The 17,343-nt window shown below is 38.9% G+C and overlaps 2 protein-coding genes across 9 annotated transcripts in view; one reads left to right on the plus strand and one right to left on the minus strand.

Moving 5' to 3' along the window:
• The window catches only part of LOC147034822 (uncharacterized), a 497,607-nt gene that overhangs the window by 43,800 nt on the left and 436,464 nt on the right, over positions 1–17,343 (plus strand). The window lies entirely within an intron of this gene.
• LOC147034823 (uncharacterized) overlaps positions 1–17,343 on the minus strand; it is a 54,478-nt gene that overhangs the window by 3,295 nt on the left and 33,840 nt on the right. For 7 of the 8 annotated variants that reach the window (XM_085890305.1, XM_085890276.1, XM_085890312.1 and 4 more), the window contains exons 4-6: positions 11,454–11,507; positions 11,205–11,363; positions 10,555–10,747 (exon numbers count right to left, since the gene is read on the minus strand). In XM_085890305.1, coding sequence (XP_085746431.1) covers positions 10,555–10,747; positions 11,205–11,363; positions 11,454–11,507 — 406 coding nt within the window. The remainder of the gene's footprint in view (positions 1–10,554; positions 10,748–11,204; positions 11,364–11,453; positions 11,508–17,343) is intronic. The other variant, XM_085890291.1, reaches the window with a different exon arrangement.

Here is a 17,343-nt window from a genome sequence, read left to right on the forward strand (position 1 = left end):
TCAGATTGCAGGCATGAATCCAGGAAATGAAAAGTGAAGGGGAAGGGACCGGAAAAGTCAGGATGTAGTCTAATGCTCCGTCAGTAATTTGGGAAGGTGTGTGGAGTGGGGTAGAGGAGAGGTTGGTGGGGGGTTGTGGAGGGGAGGTTGGTGGGGAGTTTGGGGTGGGAGGGGGGATGAAATACATTTTGATACTTAAAATACCAAGTTACTGAAAATGATACCCAAAATCCCACATCACATTTATTTGCAGTAAACATGCACCCCTATCACAAAATACCAATTTTTATGGTAAGGCAACTGCTTTGGCCAGGAATAAAACAAAAATATTTTTAAAAGTTCCCTTTATTCCTATACCAACAAAATGAAGATCACAAAGTTATTATCAGAGCAAGTCAAAAGTTTCGCAAGCAATCCTGCAGCATCCATGGACAGTAATTAATTTCTGATGATCCTCAAACACATCATGATGTATTTGAATGTCATTACAATGCACCATCATAATGACAATACGTTTTACAATTTTAACAAGAAAAAGAGCAATCAGAGATTGCAGACCCTCACCAGGACTTGTTTTGTGTGGTGTTTCTACAATTGTGTGTTAAGTAATTAATAAGAGACATAATTAGAAGTGCCACTTTAAAACTGCTGGCAGTGATGACCGGGTACCAAGGCGTCCCGTTTTGATGCAACCCCGTTTTGATCCTACAACTGACCCTGACCAATGATATTTATTATTATTAAATTGAATTTTGAATGGGATTACAATAAATTCAATTAAAATCAAAAGGAACACCAAATAGGGACAGTCCTGCATTACAGTAATCAGAAGGGGAACCCAAATAAGCAAAAAGCAAAAACAAAGTCATCAGGATGAACCTGGATCGGATTTGGGTTTCAGATGCTACTCCTCTACCCTCAAACCCACCCAGGCACAGCCAAGTGAGCATTACTCAAAAAAAAAAAGAACCCAGATCAAAAAAAATAATTTTTCTGGCTGTCAGACCATGCGTCCAATCAGATTAAAATGTAAAACATACATTACACATCACTACTATATCATAATTGTGAAGTTTTACGTCGATTGATTAAGCGGATCAAGAGAAATAATTTTTTCAACATTTTTGCTCCATCTAATATGGCTGCCAGGCTGCCAGTGATCATAAATTATTCGGGAATACCTTGGTATATCCAAGGTTTGTGGAACATTTGTGTGAAGTTTCCCGTCGATCTGTCCAGCTGTTCTGGAGTAAAAGAGTTTTTATAGATTTTAGGGTAAATCCACTATGGCTGCCAAACTATGTGAACCTTTTGTTCCTCATGGTTTGGCGGTCATTTCTGTAAAGTTTTGCCTCGATTAAAAAACAACAATCTGGCTGCCAAATCACATGACCAATGACATCATCAATTTTTTTTGTCTGTGGACCATTTTATCCTGAGATGACCCTCAAAAACTTTCATACTGATCAGATGTAGCATTCTACATATGCACTTATGAAGTCATAACAAAGTCTCCTATGATGTCTCAGAAATCCCACTCCTTTCCTATGAGGAGTACTTGAAGTGTGCTAAGTTTCAATTTTTTTCTTGGTGCGGTTTCAGAGATACATTGGTCCAAAGTTTTTTCCGTTTTCCAATACACAGAGGTCCAAAGTTTCTGCAGTTCTCGATCATACTCCAGTGACCATCAACGAGCATATGGTCAATTTCGTTTGCCACACCACCAGCGCTGGAATACTAAATCCAGCGATGAGCCTGTGGGTGCTGAAACCATGAACCAGCCACCCTAAGTCCATGACTTCTTGCAAAGTCAAGGAACTTTCTGCTATTTTGGTTCATAGTTCCAGACCTGGTGTTGACTTAATGGTGAGAGTGGTGGGCTTGGGATCCGAGGGTCCTGAGTTCAAATACTGCTTGGCTGTTGAATTAATACCAGGTGGGGTTGACTCAGCCTGTCATCCTTCCGAGGTCGGCAAAATGAGTACCAGTGTAGCAGCCAAAAGGCTGCACATGAAGGGAAGGGGTATCATCGGATTGATTAAACCTGGTATTGGTGTGGTGGAGGCATGATGGGCCGAATGGCCTCCTCATTTGCCTAAATTCCTTGTAAAACAAACGGACCCAAATGCAATACCCTCTCCTTCGGTGATGGTAACTGGAATTCATAGAACACATTACCCCATGCAGTATTTAAGTTTATGCATCAATTGAAATAAAGTAACAATTTTAAAGATCCTTAAAAAATTCTGGAAGTTTAGTGCGATTGAAGGGGTCTTATAAAAGTTATACACTACATTAATTAACATATCCAAGTACTGCGAAACATGAGGTTTTTGAAGCGGTAGCAAGGCGATTTGTGTTCTACAATGTTCAAGTGTATAATTAAGTTCAAATAAAATACAGATTGTAAAGGTCGGATGAAAAAGTAAATTTCCGAATTTACTGCAATTTTACCGCCGTTGACGCAATGTCGTGACCACCACCTTATCTAACACATTATATTAGTTATTCATGCCTGTTATATGTTTCCTTTTGACATAATTAAAATGATAAGTTTCCTGTTTGGAATGATTTTCAATTTTGCTTAACTGTCAGGCAGGCAGAGTAAAAATATCATCTTCGCCCTCTCTGCGCATGGGCGATCTGGAAAAATTCAGAGCCAAAGTACTGTAAAATGGCAAACTTGTCTTCCTATTCATGTTCTAATTTGTGTTCAAAATATAACATTTAATTTAAACGAGTTCTTCCATGATGATAAACTGCCATTTGTGGATGGATGAACGGACAGACATGAACCGATTGCTTAACCCCACTTTTTGCTTCGCGTGCACGGGGTAACTAGAACTGCGGGCAGTGCTGTTGGCTTCCAAGCAGTCTAAATCTTCCACCCATCCATATGTCTTCGGGGAAAACGAGCTCAAATCCATTGTCAGCAGGAAAAAATACTGACAGCATCCATTGACAATCCATGCATTGTAACAAGATGAATATAGAGGGCCATTCAGTGATATTATCCACTTCGATAAAAGTCAATTTTTGGAGGCCATTTAACCCCAGGGACAGTCATTTATATTAATTGAATTGTGAAATAGAAAATCTCAATCACACATCCTCATATTACAGTGAAGGCGAACTCATAGGACATTCAATGATGTTATCCAATTTGGTGAGAGTCAAACTATAAGATTTTATCTCAGAGACCGTAATCATTCAGGTGTGCCAGTTGCTTATCACAGAAAATGTGATAAAACCATAAAAACCTTATAAAACATGCGATCCTTCCAAATTTTGTAGCATTCGAGTCAAAGACACAGCACCAATGACTGCTAAAAATTATCAGACCTCGAATACATTTTTTTTAAGTACGTGTCCCAAGCCTGAGAAGAGATCTGCCTGTGCCTAATTAAGACTACCAGCTATCAACTTGACTACCAGCAATGAGGCATTGCTTGTGGAGATGGACATTTTATCTCATGAAATTCAAAATATAAAGCATCCATCAACAATCTATGCAATACAGCTCATAAGGTGTTCAATGATCTCATCCAATTTGATAAAAGTCAAACTTTCAGGGTAATTTTCCCTCAGAGACCAAGAGTCATTGCTAAAAGAGATAGGCAACAGCAGGAAAGAATACAAAGTGTATGGTTAATTTTGGGCCCATTCAGCATCATCAGGCCAAAGGACATTTCGGAAGCTCCTTATTTCGTCAAATTCCAGTTTTTGCGATATGTAAAATTTTCCTCCAATCGCAAGATTCCAGAGTTTTTAGAGCAGAAACTTCAGACTCACATGTCAATACTGCATGGATGTGCTTAAGCTATATGCTAAATTATATGGCGATTGGTTAAGCAGTTCTGGAGAAAAACAAGGTTTTATTTTTGCGACAAAATCAAAGATGCCACCAATGTAGGACAAAATTCAAAAAACAAACTCCATGCATTTAAGTTCCAAGGGTGTGCTATAAATGTGTGCAGAATGGCATAGCCAGCTGTGACAGTTTTTTCAAAAGTCGTTTCACAAAAACCAAATAAAAATCGGTGGGACTATAATATTAGTTGTGTGTGTGTGTGTGTGTGTGTGTGTGTGTGTGTGTGTGTGTGTGTGTGTGTGTGTGTGTGTGTGTGTGTGTGTGTGTGTGTGTGTGTATAAATGTAAAATGTATGTATGTCCACTCCATATCATTGGTTGGATAGCTGTCCTGATGCCACCCAGAATTGTAACCTGAAAAAAATCCATCTGCCATTTTTGGTCAGCTTAAAACTGCTTTGGAAGTGTCATATTCACAATCGTCATGCCCTCCCTATAAGTTTTCTGTTCAGTGTAAAATAACCCAAGTGACTGTTGAAAGGATCATCAAATATTGAAAGGCTGGAGCCTGTCGGCATAATATGGACCTTTTGAAGGCAACAATACGTATCGGCCTCAGACTTCAGGCTTTCGGCTTCTGGTGTCAGTCTATTAGCCAGTGCAATTGGAATTATCTGAGCGATATAACCATGATGTACCCGGGTTATTTTTTTTATTTTCGGGAGTGATCGAAGCAGCGCTCTGTTGCCTATACGCTGCTTAAATAAAGGGATGTGTCAGAAGAATGTGTTGGATGCTTGGAACAAGATTACCCATGGGGCGCGTACTCTGCTAGTAATAAAAATAATAATAACAACAACAACATAATAATCCTAACAAGAACAATACTCTTCCTGCGTGTCGGCTCGGAAGTTTAATTACGATGACTATGTTAAACATGATATGCAATTGTTATGCGCATTGTCATTGTCAGATGTTTGCAGTATCACTTTCAGTGATATGACATTATTTTACGATCATGTAGAGCAAAATATAAAGATTAACCTTGAACCACCATCCCATTGAAGACGAGGACGTTTCCTTATGTCTCAAGTTTGAGGGTCATTAAAGAGCAAAAGGACAAATGTCAACATAATAATGGAGCAGAGGAAACAAGTACATAAGAGACATGCAAAAGTAGTGTGAAAAAGGAAACAAATCAACATGGTATATATGATTCAATTTTGAGATCAGTCTATCACGAGGCAAACTTTAAAGTGATGTCAACTTGACTACCAGCTATCAAGTTCATGGAGAACAAAAGTTAATTCATCCTGGCACTCTCAATTCAACTACATTAACTTTGTATGGTATACAGGGCAATCCTCATTCAGGGACATGATGCTGCATTGCTCCATTTCTGATGCCTCATTTCCATTGGCAAGTTCGTATCAGTCGCAGTAAATAGAACTACAGGTATTTTAAAATCTGTGTATTGATTCGTACACCTTGAACATCGAGGCCGAATGTGGGCAGTGAATAAATTAATGGGTTTTGTGGATATAGTACGTTTACTCAATTAATTGTGAAAGTGGAATCCCACTAACACGTATGCCGAGATCAAAAAAATTTAGAGGGGAAAAAAATCCTTTTGGAGGCTCATTCACAAATCAACATTTTTTTTTCTGACTGGTGGGATCAAAAATGGTGCTATGCAGAGCAAGCGACTAAATTTTTCCCATAAATTTTTCTGCCAAACATTGGTAAAGCTTATAAGGAGTGTTAATTTCTGACACAAAACTGCACCTCAATACTATATTTCATTAAAATGTTAGTACAAAGATTTTACTTGAAATGCCAAGCAAATACTTAAACGCAGCCAGGGTTCAAACCACCTTCAAGCCACCAACCTCTATTCAAACCACCATCCTCTGAGACTCAGAGCAAATGCTCTAACCTTTACACCACCAAGTCACACCACAACCTGCCAGGTGTGTTCTGTGAGCAAGCAGCTTGCGATTGATTTTCAAGCCAGTCATTCTGTATCAACCACTTTGAAAATCGCTTTGCAAGCCGCTCAGCAAATGGAGCAATTTTCATTTTGTCAGAAAAAATGGCCACCGTAATTGGATTCAAAATGATACTACAACCAATGATGCGCATTTCATACTTTAATTGTTTCTTCTACTTTTCATCCTAATTCTTCAAGATCTATAAACATGAAAAATCCCTCCCCAAATGCACAGTGATGGGTCCATATATAAGCTACGCAGTGGGCTCATCCTTCTGATTTTTATCCCCCGCCGCGTGGCGGAAGGGGGATATTGTTGTCACCCGGGTCATCCGTCCGTCCGTCCGTCCGGCTGGCTGGCTGGGCGTCAACATTTAGAGCTGTGAGTGCGATAATTCATAAACTGTTCCCCATATCGATTTGAAATTTGGGTCACACATGTACGACCTGAAAAGGAAGAACCCTATTGATTTTGGGCGTGGCCGGATCCAAGATGGCCGACTGGGGCGGCCATCTTGAAAAAAATGTTTTTTATAATAAATGGAAAACCGCTTATCTGATTTAAATTATTTTGGTTACTGCGTTCCTCACCCCTGGGAACTTTTTCCAACATGGTTTCGGCCCGCTCGGACATCCAATATGGCCGTCAGGCAGCCATGTTGAAAAAAACGACATTATCGCGATATAGGCTCTAATTTTTTTCTTTTCTGATGAAACTTGCTGGAAATGTAGGTAACGGAACAAAGTAGGTTGCTATTGAATTTCGGCCATGTCGAACATCAAATATGGCCGCCAGGCAGCCATCTTGAAAAATGACATTATCGTGAAATTGGGCCTAAATTTTTTTATTTTTCAATGGTGGGGGATTCCCCATCTCCGATGGGTATGTTTTATCTTTCTCTTCCTCTTCCTTGTACTCTGAAGCCACTGCTAACACAATCAATTTGTTTGGGTAATTTGTCACAAGAGAATCGAGTAAAACTGAAAATGACGTTCTTGACAGCATTTCCTCAAGTACCACGATAGCATTGTTTACGTGGAGACTGCCATGTTGTGAAGTGGTGTCGAGCACTCCGTTCTGTTGGGGTGTTCGCTTGAGCGCTTTGAATCAAGCAAGCCACTTTGTAAGCGATAGCAAGCCGCTTGCTAACCGAACACACACTGGGCGAAGGTGTTCCTGGCAATAACTGCAATAACTGCAAATACATGCAATAACTAGAAGAGCACTCGGTAGAGCGCATAGCTCTGCCATGTAATGCTTGATCCAAGAGAACATATCGGGCCCAATACATTTGTGACATATCATGCGATATAATCATTTTTGGCTCTATCTCCCAGGGGTGAAGAATCACTTTACAAATTAAATAATTATCATATCCAGATTTGGATTTGGATCTTCACCAAAATCAAATAAATTCGTCGTGGTCATACACCCAACCAGTCCACCAAGTTTCATCCGAATCCATCCACTACTTTTTGAGATATCGTGTTATATATCATTTTTGGCCCGATCTCTCAATGGTGAAGAATCACTTAAAAAATTCTAGTAGTCGGATCCGGATCGGGATCTTCACCAAAATCTAAACAGTTTGTCGTTGTTACACATCCAACCTGCACACAAAATTTAATCTGGATCCGCCCACAACTTTTTGAGATATCGTGCTTTCTATAATTTTTGGCCGCATCTCTCAATGGTGAAGAATCATTAAAAAATTCTAGTGGTCGGATCCGGATCTGGACCCTCACTAAAATCTAACCAGTTTGTCATTGTCACACACTCAACCTGTCCACAAAATTCCATTCAAATCCGTCCACAAATTTTGAGATATCCTGCGCACACAGACACAGACAAACAGCCAAATGGACAGAAAGTGGTGAAAACACAACCTTCTTCACCTTTGGTGGCGGAGGTAAATATGCTTGTAAATGAAGTTGCCGTGCATATTTGTTGACATGATTATTCACACAAATTCTTTAAGAATTTAAAGGTTTCTGATATCAAAAGTCTGCCAAGGACACCACAGCAGGAAAATGCACCATAAAAAAACAACAAAAACCAAAGTAAAATCGTTTGGTGAGTTTATGTTGTATTTGGGGACAATGCTAAGGATGTAAAGATACTGCAAAGCAATTTTTTTGTGAAAACGTGCATAACAACAAGCCTGATTATCTTACTAAAACTCCCCTATAGCATTGGGGAAGGCTTATTGCAGTTTTCGGGTTTGTTTCTATAATTGGCACCTCCAAGTTTTCATGTAACCACAGATTTTCTTAGACACCTCGGAGGAGTAAACCACCATTTATAAAAAAAATTCTTCAAGCACTCTGTATCAATTTCAAGCTGTATCTCTGAGTCGGCTGGGACTTTTGGAATGAAATATTGCATCATTAATGTGAATAGAATGTATCCAGGGTTGACATGTTTTTAAACCTTGATCTACTTAAGGTCATGGCCTAATTATTGACATTTTAACATTTTTCAACATAACTCAACTAAAGTTTGTCCAATCAGAACGAAATTTCCTTCCCTAGGTAGGATATGGCAAGTACAGTTAAATTTAATTTACATCATACCCCTCTGGGTTAAAGTTCAAGGTCTTACACCCCTTTGAGTACTAAACCACTATTGAGGATGTTCTCCCTTTTTCTGCTAATGTCTGAAGATTTTTGGAATGAATTTTTTTTTGCATCACAAATGGAAATAAAAAAGTATGCAGGGGGTGACATTATTTATTTGACCTTGACCTAATTTTAAGGCCATGACCCAATTGGAGACACATTTTTCACCACAACTCGACTAAGGTTTGTCTAATCAAAATTAAATTGCCCTCTCTAGATAGTCAAGAAAGAGTCGAATTTATGCTTAATTTACATCATATCCCTCCGAGTTAAAAGTCGAGGTCAAATGATGGTCTGAAAAAAAAAAACACGTTTTTTTTTGTCATTGCTCAAGTTTGCCAATGCAAAATCTCAAAGACTGCTTGGCCTGCCAAGATGTTCTTGCATCATAATAGTAAAACTGCACTGAAGTTGTGCACCTGATATTTGATTCGTGTCCTTGACCAAAATGTTGAAGGTCAAGGTGATATGGTGGTCCGAATAAAATATGGCTATCATTGGATTGCAGTCCAAGGGCAAGTCACGGGTGATCGCCAAGGGTAAACATACCCCCAATTGTAGGTGGAGGCTTACCCTTGGCGATCGCTTTGTGACCGCTGATATTTAGTTGAATTTGCAGGTGGAGGCATCAGTTAGCAGCAGTCAGATTTATCTCTTTTCCTAAAGATAAAAACTAATGTTTTTACAATACTAGTGGTTTCCCTGTTGATTGTAGGGTGAAAAACGCATGACAAATATTCCATGCTTATAGCAGAAACCTTTAAATTCTTTCAAAATTTGGATGAATGATCGTGTGAACAAATATGTGTGGAAAACTCATTTCAATGCATATTTGTTGCATGTATTTGTCAGTAACACCTTATCCTCATTATCGTGGGATTCAGTGGTGTAACGGTTTGAGCGTTCACTCTGAGTCTGGGAGGTCAGTGGTTCGAACCTTGGTTGAGTCATTCCAAAGACTTTAAAAATAGTACATGCTGCTTCTTTACTTGACGCTCAGCATTTAAAATGGATAGTGCATGGACAAACAACCATAGTTTGGCAACCACTGTGCAGGTTTGATTGGCCTCATGGCCTCCTCCTACAATGAAGTTCATTGTAAGGGAACATGTATATTAATGTCATGTATTCAGACCTGGGCTGATGGAAATGCAGCTTTGCACAGTGGGAGAATAAACCAAAAAAAATAAGAGTAGCGAAAAGGAAGTGGGGGATAGGAGGTGGAGGGGTGAAAAGCGTTAGTTAGCTCTAGTAGTAGTTGATGTCAACATAGCCATAAAATATGAAAATAAGAGGATGTTATGTAGCTACAAAAGGCTCCCATTTACTTGGGAGCTGCAAAAGGCAAACTCAATAATTATCACGGTTAGTAAATTGTTGTACACAAAAGCAACAAATTGTACTTTCATTCCATCTTTGGTTCCAAGATTGTGTCAATTCAAGTGAACAGAAAGTATATTTGGGTCTACAAGTTTGCGATCATGTTCATTGGATGTTGACAAGCACTGCAGAGTTTTCAAGATTTTATTTAAAGATTTTTGCACTCTTGTGACACATCATGGAAAACAACAGCCTTGCTCACATGTAGCAATGACAATTAATGTCTCGATTATGTGCTTGTATTTCAGCAGGCAGCCAACATAGCCAATGTAGCCAAAAGGCTCTAAGCAATGGATATCAATGACGTTTACCAAATAAATGCAATGATGTATGGGCATTGACGTCATCAAAAACATCTCCAGAATGCTAAATCAAAAGTTTGGTAATGGTAGGCATCACCGGCCAGCTTTTTCAAACTCCCACTGAGTTTGTCCAGCCATTCCAGTGAATGGATAGGTTACAAGAACCAGCACGAGTCTGCTTCCGGACAAGAGGCATGAGTGGTAAGCAAGAGTAAGTGTGATTATCAGGAGTATTGTGCTAAAATGATTGTCACTGCAAAAACATTTTCTAAAAAGAAAAGCAAATTGTAGAGTCCTGAATTATTATTAATTCAAGAAACGAAGTCTTTTCTTGAGTTACTCTTTCAAACCAACTAAAGGCCCTGAAGATTTATCTTCTTTCTATCTTAAGCAGATAACTTAGTTTTGTAGAAACACTCTGCAGAGAAATGGTGTTATGCTGAAACCACTTACCCGTGTTTGGGACCGTAGTGGATTTTGCTGTCATATCATTTGTGGGTTTTGGACTCGTCAGAAACTCAAGGAAGCAAAGGCATTTGTTTTGTGGAGCAGGTATATTCAAAGATATATTCAGCATTATGCTGTGCAAGTCCCCAAAAAAGTTCTGGGGTAAGTTGGGCTGGAACCGCAAGCAAAAATTTTGAGCCTGAAAGCAATAATATAAATAGTGATTAATACAGTGACAAACATCACAGTGTTGCTCAATATTTATGTTCGAGTCGCCAAAGTTGCCAAAATGATGTTACATGATTAAAAAATTTTGAAGCCAAGAAAAAGGTTAGCCTTTGATACAATGTACGCCATATGACTGCAGCAAGAAAATGGTTTTGAAAACAAAGATCCGATGCATGCTTTCCAGACGATGACAAATCGGCAAGTGACAACATTCTCACTATTGTTGGGTGTCAAGCGTATTAAGTCAATACCGCATGCAGAGATCATGTCATGTGGAATAAAAAACAAAGAATTCAACATGAAACAATGAAATGATTATCTGGAGAGCAATTATTAATGAGATCAGACGACTTTAATGACAGAGTAGGCGATATTATCGTCAATATCACATGAGCTACAAGGGGTTGAATATTGACGTGTGTACGCACCAAAGTTTCCATGCTGATGCATGTGGAAAAGTCTTTCACACTCCTCTGCACTTTAGAGATGTCTTGCTTTATAAAACTTTCGTTTTTCATCTTTCGATCAAAAATTTCAATTATCTCCTGTGCTTTCTCCAGGAAATTCTGCACATCTTCTTTATTGCACTGCAAAAGCAGGTCTCAGTGAGGAATATTTCACTAACTTTGACCTCAACAAATGAAATTGCAATTGTTTGGTGAAAAATAGAGCCTTACCATTTTTGTTTTATTCCATGAGTGAATCTCATAATCTGTGGGTAGATTATTAGTCTGCAATGAAAATTAGAATAGTATTAAATGCAACTTGTATAGCAAAGACTGAAGAGCATGAAAAAACAACCGATAAAACACCCTTCCAGACTCACAAACTTTTGGCTTGAGATTTCATTTTTATACATAAGGTGAAATATTTTTTCCACTCACACGGGTAAGAACAAGGAGTCTTTATTATGGCCTCTCTCGCTTCAGCTCAATAACCATGTTGTGATGAGCCAAAAGCACTGTCTGTCTGGCTGGAATATAATAAAACCATTTTCATAGAACTCAACATTAACTGTGGAAGATCTTCCAAACATTGACCTTTGTCTTTGAGTCACGGGGCAAAGCATCACTAGAAATACATATTACACATTCATACACATTCAGTGATCCGCAAGTACTGCGTAAACAGGAATGAAAAAAATTATTTCTAAAACAGTCTGAATCAATTATTTTTTAATTTTTATTTTTACTTTTCAGGCTTGGTGAATAAACATGGCTGACAGAGGTCAACAATGTGACCATTGGACCATTGAGAAGTATATGTCTTACAAAGTTGGTTTACAAACAAAAATGTGTCAAGTTTTTCACCAGTTATAACCATAAAATGAAACACCTCTGAGGTCAGAGACATTAAATGAAAAGAAAATAAATGTTAAAAAGAAATGGGTGAGTGCATCAGGTATCAGTTGTCTGTTATGGGTAGGTTTACCAGAAAGGCAAAGGTATTGCTATGACCACATGACTTCCAGGACAGTCATGCTGCCGGCAGGTAAGAGTCGAAAATTTCCTCGTACCTGCTGGTTTAATTTGGCATGAATTGGTGTTTTAAAAACACAACCACGGCAAATATGACAATGACCGTGGCCAATCTACCAGATTAATTTGCCAATTTACTATGGACTGGGAGCCCATTGCCGATCCACCACACACTACAAAACCACAAAGGACAGGGCAAGAACCAAGGTACAGCAGGCAAGAACCACGAAGAGGACACACAAACCAAGCAGGAACCAACCAGGAGAGAGAACAAACGGCGTCTATTAACTCCCACAGGACAAGTGGGACTGCAAACGACACGTGCTTATTAGTCAAGACAGTCTTTCAGGCAAAGATCGATGCCGATTGGCTATAAACTTAACGATGAAGACCGTATAAGGACAGATTACAACAGGGGAGATTCGATAATACAGGGAGGGGAGGAAGGCGGGCATATATATTAACACTTGGGGCAGGACGACGAGATCTTTATAAACACATGCCCGACACCTTTTATTAATCACAGGAATTGTATTATTAACTAGAAGGACACTCGGTAGAGCACATACCTCTGCCACCCAATGCCTGATCCACGAGAACATATTGGGCCCAATAAATTTTGGAAATATCATACGATATATCGTTTTTAGCCCGATTTCTCAATCGTGAAGAATCACTTGAAAATTAAATAATTCTCGAATGTAGATGCAATCAGATCTTCACCAAAATCGAATCAATTTGTCCTTGTCATACACCCAACGTGTCCACCAAGTTTCATCCGAATCAAATCATAACTTTTTGAGATATCATGATATATATATTGTTTTTGGCCCCATCTGTCAATGGTGAAGAATTACTTAAAATATTATCGGATCCGGATCCGGATTCGGATTTTCACCAAAATTGATTCAATTCTTCCTCGTCATACACCCATCATGTCCACCAAGTTTTGTCCGAATCCGTCTACCACTTTTTGGGTTATCATGCTACATATCATTTTAGGCCCGATCTCTCAATGGTGAGGAATCACTTAAAAATTATAGTAGCCAGATACAGATCTTCACCAAAACCTAATCAATTCGTTCTAATCACACACCCAACCTCCCCACCAAATTTCATCTGGATCTGTTCACAACTTTTTGAGATATCCTGCACACAAACAGACAGACAAACAGCCAAGCAGTCGGACAGACAAACGAACACACAAACAGAGAGGGGTGAAAACATAACCTCCTCCGCCTTCGGTGGCAGAGGTAATTATGTACACATTTACTTAAACATACACAATATAAACATAGGAGGGACTCCTCATGGAGAATATATGAATGATAACTCGGATGTGAGAGGTCACATGATATGGCATATTGGATTAAAGGAAAAAAAAATGGACACAATTTTCTTTGAAACTACTCAACAACAGTACCCCATCAATCTGTGGAAGAAGGACTTTGTGGGACAGAGTCAGCAGCTGGTTTTGGAGGCCAACTTTGAAATGTGGTTTGCCCAAGAAAGATCAAAGCTGTTAGTGAGACCAAGGAGTTTGAATGAAAGAACTTCCTCAAGAGGATTGTGAAGGAAGTAGATTGGGAGGGGTGGGGAGTGTTATTCTGTTGAGAGCCCCACGTTGGCTACGAGAGTGGAGGAAGCCATGTGTGTTGTTGGCTTTGTATGTCATAGATGGAGAGTTTGGAGTGTAAGGCAGGATTCCACTTGGTGAACATAATCAGTCATTTCCTCTAATTTATTGGAAATGTACAATATTTCAGCTTAATTACATGTTAAATTGCATGTTAAATAGGCTTTCTTGGCTTGGTTGGAGAACTGATAATGCAGAGTCCATGGGAAACAGAGATCCGACTTACAAACATCTGACTTAAGAACAACTGTTCAAAACACAACCCCTTCGTAAGTTTAGGACTTCCTGCATGTATAATATTATATATTCAAAATAAGTATTGCATATTCATGTTTATAAATAAACTTTAGATGACATATAAGATATCTTGCTATATACTCGTATATACTGTACCATACACAATTCAAATGTGTCCCCAAATATAAGATGCCATTTGAATTTTTCTTTCAAAAAAGTAAACCAAACGCTCGTTACAAATGAAAGGCACACCTTCATACTAAAATTGGGCAATTCTCTGTTTTTAGAAATGTCTGAGCCCTCCTAGAATCAAAAACAGTTTTGCTAAATTACCTCAAAATTTGCACATTTACTTTTAACCACTAACGGCTGGAGTAAGGGGGTATTGGGGGAGGGGATGATGATGCCTATTTTGAAAAAAAAAGTCATCCAAGTTATGGTACATATTTATATTTGTGTAGCTTTGTTCACACCTTTTAAATTTATATGTACAAAATATCGCTTACATCGAAAACTCCATCCTGTATTAATGCGAATTGTCAGCGAAAATTATCATATTTCATACAAAAACATGCTCATTCTCGATATGTATAGACATATTTGTTGATTGAAAACACACGTCAACATCTGCTTTCCTCTCCTGTGCTTTGGTAAGTGATTCACTGACCCAATATTTTGCTCCTGGAGGAAGCACGTTTTACTCATTATTTAAGGTTTACAGAAAGTGCAACTGAGACAATCTTGAAAAATAATGTCAGAAAAAAAAAGCTTGAGATAAAAAAAATAAGGGTTGGAAATGAAGAGAACAATGACAACTGATGAATCATTCCTCCTTGACAGAAGCTCATGATTCTGATCACATGGTGATGATGGGCAGAATAACGCACTCTTCGATTTACATGTGCCATCCCAAAGTCCAAAAATATTGCTCTAAATAATAATTGTAAGCATAAGAAGAGTGATTCGGAAAACAATATATCAATGACACCAGTGATGAATCACTCCTCTTATGCTTAGTGATGAATAAGCATCATTTTTCTCAAAATGTGGTGATGACATGCTCTCTTATATTCCTCCTCCTCCTCCTCCTCCTCCTCCTCCTCCTCCTCCTCTCTCTCTCTTTTTTCTCTCTACACATATACACTATTTTTTGACAAACCAAACTCTTTATAGAGCATGAGTGCTGCCAAAGCAGTTTCTTGGCAAGCATTATACTGGGTGGTTTGCCATTGGCTTCCCAGCATTGTTTGTCCATGCTCTATCCTTCAAATGCTGTGTCAAGTCAGGAAGCAAAACATACCATATTTAAAGTTTTTGGTATGACTTGGCTGGAGTTTGAACCAATAACCTCCCAGACTCAGTGCAGACACAATAACCATAGATCACCGAGTCCAGTTACCCATACAGTGGCCTGCAAAATATTTCACCCTCTTCCAAAGTTTTTACATTTTGATACCAACTGAGCTTATTTCATGATACTTTCAAATCAAACTTAATATTATGACGTCTTCACAAACTACTCCAAAGTGATAAAGCTAAAAAAAAAAAAACTGCAGATAAAATGTGAATAACTGAGATCAACAGAGAGAATCAGTTGATTCTCAGTTGTATAATTCTTCAAACCCTTTGTTTAATTCACCCTAAATCACTTCAGGAGCAAAGTATTTGTTTGAAAGGTTACAAAATAAGTGTAAGAGGTTTCACATGTAAGTAATCAGTGGTTTAACTTAAAAAATTATGCTCTCCAACTTATCCAAGTAGTTGTAAGGTGCAAATCACTTGGTCAACCAACAAGGCAAAGATGAAGACCAAGGAGTTTTCCAAAGAAGTCAGACATAAAATGGTGGAGAAGCACCGTTCAGGAGAGGGTTAAAAGAAGATTTCAAAATCACTCCTTATCCATTTGAATATGATGAAATCCATCATTAAGAAGTGGAAGACGTATCATACCACCCAGCCTCTTCCCAGATCAGGTTGCCCATCCAAACTCAGCAGCTGGCAAGCAGGAAACTGGTTCAGGATGTCACTGTAAATCCAACAATTACTTTGAAAGAACTGTGAGGCTATATGTCCGAGATGGGGGTCAGTGTTCATCAATCAACAATATCCCGTTCCCTTCACAAAGCTACCCTCCATGGACAGGTGGCAAGAAAGAGGCCAACACTGAAAAACATGCATCTAAAAGCTCGTATGGAGTTTGCAAAAAAGCATCTTAATGATACTGTAGGCATGTGGAGAAAATTGAACTTTTTGGTCTAAATTCAAAGCGTTACATCTGGCACAAGCCTAACACTGCACATCAACTAGTAAACACCATTCCCACTGCCAAGCATGGTGGTGGCAGCATCTTGTTATCGTGCTGCTTTTCAGCATCAGGGACTGGCAAGCTTGTCAAGATAGAAGCGACAATGGATGGTGTAAAGTACAGGAGAATCCGTGATGTACGGATTTGTCAGTGAGAAAAGTGAGATTCAGTGATTCAGTGAGAAACCTGCTACAGGAGAAACCTGCTTGAGTCAGCGATTAATCTGAAACTGGATCGGAGATTCACATTTCAGCAGGACATTGATCTGAAGGTCAAAGCTAAAGCCACAATGGAGTGGCTGAATCAGAAGAAAATAAATGTTCTTGAGTGGCCCAGTCAGAGTCCTGACTTCAACTCAAATGAGCATTTATGGTGAGACTTGGAGATTGCAGTCCAGCGACGATCCCCATCAAACTTGGCAGAACTCTCGTAATTTTCACGTGAAGAATGGGCAAATACTCCATAATCTCACTGTCCAAAGCTGGTGGAAATCTCCCCAAACAGACTCATGGAAGTCATTGCTGCAAAAGGTGCTTCCACCAAGCTCTGAGCTAAGGGTCTTGATACTTTTTCAACAAGTGAATTTTGATTTGTGCATATTTTTTCAGGTATTTCTGACATATAACATCCTTCAACTGTAATAGTATTTCATTTGAGCTCTACAGTTTTGAATAAGGCTGGTGTTGGCATTATGGTGAAGTTGGCTGTCTGAAGATCTTAGGGTCTTGAATTAAAGCCCCTGTTGTTCTGTTGAGTTAACACCAGATGGGTTGATTCAGCCTGTCATCCTTTTTGAGGTTGTCAAAATAAAGACCAGCATATCCCTGTTTGTTAAATTTCTGAGATTTATCTCTAATATACATATACTTACACAAATGCACACACATTCAGTCTGATGAGCAGACACATAA

The sequence above is a fragment of the Eptatretus burgeri genome, chromosome 1 (genome assembly GCF_056783735.1).
Source record: "Eptatretus burgeri isolate ZD-2024b chromosome 1, Ebu_testis_v1, whole genome shotgun sequence".
NCBI classification, from domain to species: domain Eukaryota; kingdom Metazoa; phylum Chordata; class Myxini; order Myxiniformes; family Myxinidae; genus Eptatretus; species Eptatretus burgeri.